The sequence below is a fragment of the Protobothrops mucrosquamatus genome, unplaced genomic scaffold (assembly GCF_001527695.2).
Source record: "Protobothrops mucrosquamatus isolate PMUCROS unplaced genomic scaffold, P.Mucros_1.0 scaffold1676, whole genome shotgun sequence".
Lineage (NCBI taxonomy): Eukaryota > Metazoa > Chordata > Lepidosauria > Squamata > Viperidae > Protobothrops > Protobothrops mucrosquamatus.
In genome coordinates, this window is record NW_015387832.1 from 212,344 (window position 1) to 217,922 (window position 5,579).

The window sequence follows — 5,579 nt, forward strand, 5'->3', positions numbered from 1 at the left end:
CAACTATTTTCTAGTAACACATTACATGATCAAAGACCAGGTAAAGAACAAACAGGAGAAGGAACTAACAAAGGCAGGAAAAGATAGGAGAAGGAACTAAGCATATTGTCTGTTTAGGTAGGTGAGGCATTAAGTCAAAAGGGTATGACCTTCTGGCTGCTTCACTGGGACAAAGGGTATCAAGAGGTTATGAGGTTTGTGTGGGGGAAAGCACGGCAGTTTGCTGTGCGTGCATTTTTCCCCACACTACACCAAAATTCTTGATTGAAGATCCTTAAGAATGCAGGTGATGTGATTCAAGGCTTCACAGCTAAGTTCACAGGACAGTGCGCCTGATCTCCAAAGCATCGACCATTGCTCTCAATTTTGTATTGTTGTATGGTGGGTAGCGCATTTTGTTCATCATCTCCAGGCCCATGCAACGCAAAAGACAGGCACGCTGGTTAGTAAAAGTATCGAAAGAAAACTTGCCATGGTATTTGCCAAATCCACTGAGTCCTGCAATATTAACAAGAAAAAAATCAGATCAAATCCATTTACAGTTTTTCATCAGGTTGGACAATACTTGCCCTTAAAAAGGTTCTTCCTCATAGTACTTACTATAAAAGGTTTAATATTCAATGCATATTGCAATGGATATTTTTAAAGAAAGGGACTAAAGAAGAGAATTCAGTAGAGACAGCAAAGCTTGGTTAGATAATAATTTCCTAGCTTGCTAGGTTTCATGATCATTGAACTACAGCTGCCTTAATCCACAATAAAATGAAACTACAGTGCTGCTGTTTTTGTTATCACCATGCCTAAAAATTGAACAGAAATTAAATATGCACATCAGTTTAACCATGTTTGGTAGCCAAAATGCAATACTGATTTACACAGAATGTCAACCTGTCTTTAGTAGAGTATGGGACCAGACCTACTGAACCAGAGCTACTTAACCTGATGATCTCGTTAGTACCACTTACAAAATCAAAAATATTAAGCCCTCTCCCTTTTCTCCCACTTACCAGTGTAATGTAGACCAGATTTCCAGCCCTCTCCTTTATTTATAAATGACCACATGACTTATAGCATGGGATATTTATTCTTTGATCGCATTTGATTTAATCTGGAAATATGCTGGACAAAGTAAAAAATGGACTCTTAACATCTTTGTCTGAATGAAAAACATCAAGTGGGAGAACTTTTCACATTGGAAGGGAAGGATAAGGATGGGGGCAAGAAATGGAGACAGCATAGAAGATAAAAGGTTAATCATACCAATGCCACCAAATGGTAGGGAAACTGATATTGCTTGTATCAGGATATCATTATTGCAAAAGGTACCACTGCTAGTACAATCCAGTACCTGGTTCACAACCTATCAAGAGAAAAAGAATAGAAGAGTATTAAGAGTACTGTTCTTAATCTTCCAAACGTGAGTTTGATCAAGTCCCAGCTCTATAATAATATGAGTCACAATACAAACAAGGGTCTTTAGCTTTTGTGTCACTACGAATATTTGGAATGTTGAAAATGTGCCACAGACACAAAATGACGAATGTTGTAGATGGGGCCAGTTAGCCATTTGCTAAAAATCAATTGGAAGGCAAAAATAAAGAAATAAAAATTCTCTATGATTTGTAGTAAAATAGTTGAGAGATTGAAAATGGGACTGGGGTGGGGTCCTCTCCTCTCATTTCCTTGGAGAGTGGCAGGGAGAACAATGGCATGCTGCCCCCCCAATCTGCCAGGTGAAGAAGCACCCCAGGCAAGCAGGCAAGTGGTCACTGAGGGCTTGAGCCAATACAGGACCTCTAGGCAGCTGGGGGGCGGCAGACTTCCGCAACTTATCCCTCAGGAGCAGGCAGGAAGGGGAGGTGAGGTGGGCCAGGCTAGGCTCGGCCAGAGGAGGAGGAGGAAGAAGGAGAACAGGAAAGTTGTTCTTGGGGGCAGTGGATTGACCACCATTGGGCTCCAGCAGCCCTTAGGGGCTGATGTTTCTTCTGGTGGGACACAGTTATCCCTATGTCCACTTGGTCAAGGCAACTTGTTCCATGCTGACTGGGTTGCGCCCACACATCTGTGCCCACCTGGCCACGCCCATCCATCCATGCTGACCTGGCTGCACCAAGTCAACTATCCCGATCTGGCTGTACCCACCTGTTCACGCTCACCCATCTGTGCCGACCTGGCAACTGTGAGTCATCTCATTCTACTCTCAAGCAAGGACTTTACAGGATACACTAAGAACTTTTTCTCAACTTCTCTCTTCCCAGGTAAAGAGAAAGTTTGTTCTTTTAAAATGCATAGGAGACCTCTGAGGTATAGAGCAAAAATATCAGTGCCTGAATTGGGAGAGGGTGCCATCTCCCCATTAGCTCTGATAAATAATTGAAATTACCTCCCAAAAGTTGGGAGGTGTCCAGGGACAGAGAAAGAAAAGACTTTGCTTCAGGAACCCAATGCAATTGTAATCTAGGAGACTGCGAACCTCCAAAGGATTCCATGTGCCTCAGAATGTCTACACAGGAGCTCTTGTGGTACAATAGAAGGGAAAACATTACTAAACATGCCAGAACAGCATAGAGCAGTTGTTACCTCTTCAGCAGTTGGCAGGTGATGAGAGAGAGGCTATGTTTTGACAATATAATCTTAAAAATAGTGCTAATTCTTTGCATTATGGATGTGTAGATGAGCCAATTATTTTTTAACATCGGCTTATTGGTAAATAATCATGGGTAGAATTCTGTTTTTCTTCTATCATCCAGACTGTATTACCAGTGGGCAAAGAACTGCTACCATGTTGGTTCATTGCAGCTTACGACATAAACATATTTTGAAAATAGTGCAAGTCTCCTTTCTTTTGGCCCTCTTGGATGGGGTTATGGGAAATAATCCAGATTCTCCCACATACAGTATGCTAGACCTAAACAATATACCTTGGAGTCAGAGGAGAAGGCATACACAGCTAGTGGACGTTCTCCACAATTGATGTAGTCTATGGCTTCCTTAATATCTCTCACAATGAATATTGGCAGGATGGGCCCAAAAATCTCCTCTTGCATGACTGGGTCCCATTCTTTCACATCCACCAACACTGTGGGAGCTGTAATGGGCAAACGATCACATCAAGGTCTGTTCTGTTTATATACTATAACTTTATTGCCCGATTTAACCAGAGTTTTAGCTTTCCCCATGACTACATTTCCAATATGAAACCCCAGAAAACATGTCTGTCTTCTTGCTTTATTTAAAACAGATTTTCCCAGTCTCTCACATGCCAGATCATTAGACTTCAACTTTTAAAAAAGCCCCTACTGTGTGGCCAATGACAATTAAAGTCCAAAACATTCGGTGAGCACCAACTTGGAAGGGCGATCTACAGCCCTATATCTACTTATAATACACTTCTTAATAAGCTTGATTATTATATGCCATTGTCATTTTCAACTCTTAGCAACCATACAGATTTTCTCCGTTGTCTTACTAGATAGTACAGCTAATCCTTGACTTATGATGGTAATTGACCCCAGAATTATAGTTGTAAACTGTGCCTGTCCATAAGCAGGTCATAAGTTGACTGACTCAATTTTACAGACTACTTTTTTTTTGCAATGATGATTAAGTAAACATAACGATTGTTAAGCAAACTTTGCATTTGTTCAGCAACCACATTGTTTGCAATTGGTGTTTTTTTACCAGCCGTAAATGTCGGTTTCTGGCAAAAAAACATAATAGTGATCACATAAACACAGGATACTGCAAACATCTATAAAATTCAGGCTGGTTGCCAAGTGTCCAAAATGCAGTCACTTCACCACGGGTTGTAAGTATCTTTTTTTGAGCTCCCTTGTAACTTCAAATGGTTGATTAATAAGGACTATTTATAATCATAAAATGTGTTCCTGTCTTTCTCAAACTCCAAATCTTTCTTCTTTAGTCTTCCTCCAGTTCCAAGCTGTATACTCACCAATATAACGCTCACACTCATCGGTCTCTCCACCAATGACCACCCGGCCACATTCCAGCAAAGCTCGGACGCGCTGAAAATGCCTGTCATTGACCATGCGGGCAAGATCAGGTGACTTCTTGGGATCTTTGCCAAAAAATTCACAGATAGCTTGGCGCAGGCAAGGCAGCAACTGCTCTTGTGTTTCAGTTGTACAGATCACATAATCTGGTGAAACACACATCTGTCCAGCATTGAGGAATTTTCCCCATACAATTCGGTTGGCTGCATTCTGGAAATTGCAGGACTTATCCACGTAACAGGGACATTTACCCCCCAGCTCCAGAGTCAATGGTGTCAGATGTTTTGCTGCAGCAGTCATGATGATCTTTCCTACACGGTTATTCCCTATAGAGATATGGCAAAAATTTGGGTCAAGAAAGATATACAGACACCCACATCTCCAATCCAGTATCAGGGTCCTCAGTTCTGTGTTGTTTTTTTCTCTAACATTCTTCCATACAGTTCTGCAAAATTCCACACAGATTGTTTAAAAAATCCAGTAAGTGTAAATAACAGTTAACAAAGCAACTGTTTTTTCAGTGTTTCCTACAATTTTTATTCCATCCAATTTTGTTTCATCTGCAGAATTGATAACTATTTTTTCCACTCCTCATTCAATTTAATTAAAATATCAGTTTAGATCTAGAATGTATTAGGGACAGTCCATTAAAATCCCATGTCAAACTGTTGTCAAATTCCTGTTAAGTGTTGTTAATATAATCTTGAGCTGTTCTGGCAATGAAAAAGAAAAGCAAATCTGAGAAAACCTATGTGGGTGCAGAAAAACACCCGAGACTGATACTTTTCATTATTTCCAAAAGCTGAAGTTCTATATCAAGCACAGGCTTTTTCCTACTTAGAGTGTGACTGCTCATCTTTTCTACCACTTCTGGGCAAGATCTACAATCTGGAAGCTGCTGACAGGTGAAATTACAAATGCCAGGTGCAACAGTTTCCCTGACCTAACTTGTCATTAACTCAGCTGTACTGTGATAGACAGGATAAAGCTACTTAACCAAGACACATAGCAAATTGCTGCAATATACAAGGCCTTCTAGAAAGGCAATGCATTAGCTACAAAGATAAATTCTACTGCAGATGGGAGGTAGTGGCAGGGTCCTAAAGGATGATTTTAGATAAATTATCTGAACCTTTCAATTTCAATACTTCAATATTGCTTATGACACTGTTTTGTGCAATTATTATTGATAAATAATTTTAAATATTAAAAAAAATAACCTGAAAAGAATATACAAAAAGGGAAAATCACCTGTGTAGAAGATATAATCAAACTTATTTTCCAGCAATTTTCCTGTTTCTTCAGGACCAGCTGTCACCACAGCAAAGGTTTCCTGTAAAATAGAAAAGGGAAGTTCACATCCAGTCAAGCTGCCTGCATATCAAACAGGTGGTGTTTTCTGTCCCTGAATCTTTGCCAGACAAAAAGCCTCTTGGGGGCAATTTGGAACACAAAAAGGATGCAGTAAATTGAAGGCAACTAAGATTTTTCTTAAATATTTTAATTTCAAACTGAGACAATTGCTTTTGATGTAATGAGAATATGGTAATATAGGTAGTCCTTAAC

General features: G+C 40.0%; 1 protein-coding gene across 1 annotated transcript in view; it reads right to left on the bottom strand.

Moving 5' to 3' along the window:
• Window positions 1-238: 238 nt before the first annotated feature.
• LOC107293630 (aldehyde dehydrogenase family 3 member B2-like) overlaps window positions 239-5,579 on the bottom strand; it is a 17,325-nt gene continuing 11,984 nt past the window's right edge. The window contains exons 5-9 of the mRNA XM_015822785.1: window positions 5,265-5,346; window positions 3,953-4,339; window positions 2,922-3,088; window positions 1,261-1,360; window positions 239-498 (exon numbers count right to left, since the gene is read on the bottom strand). Coding sequence (XP_015678271.1) covers window positions 317-498; window positions 1,261-1,360; window positions 2,922-3,088; window positions 3,953-4,339; window positions 5,265-5,346 — 918 coding nt within the window. The 3' untranslated portion in view covers window positions 239-316. The remainder of the gene's footprint in view (window positions 499-1,260; window positions 1,361-2,921; window positions 3,089-3,952; window positions 4,340-5,264; window positions 5,347-5,579) is intronic.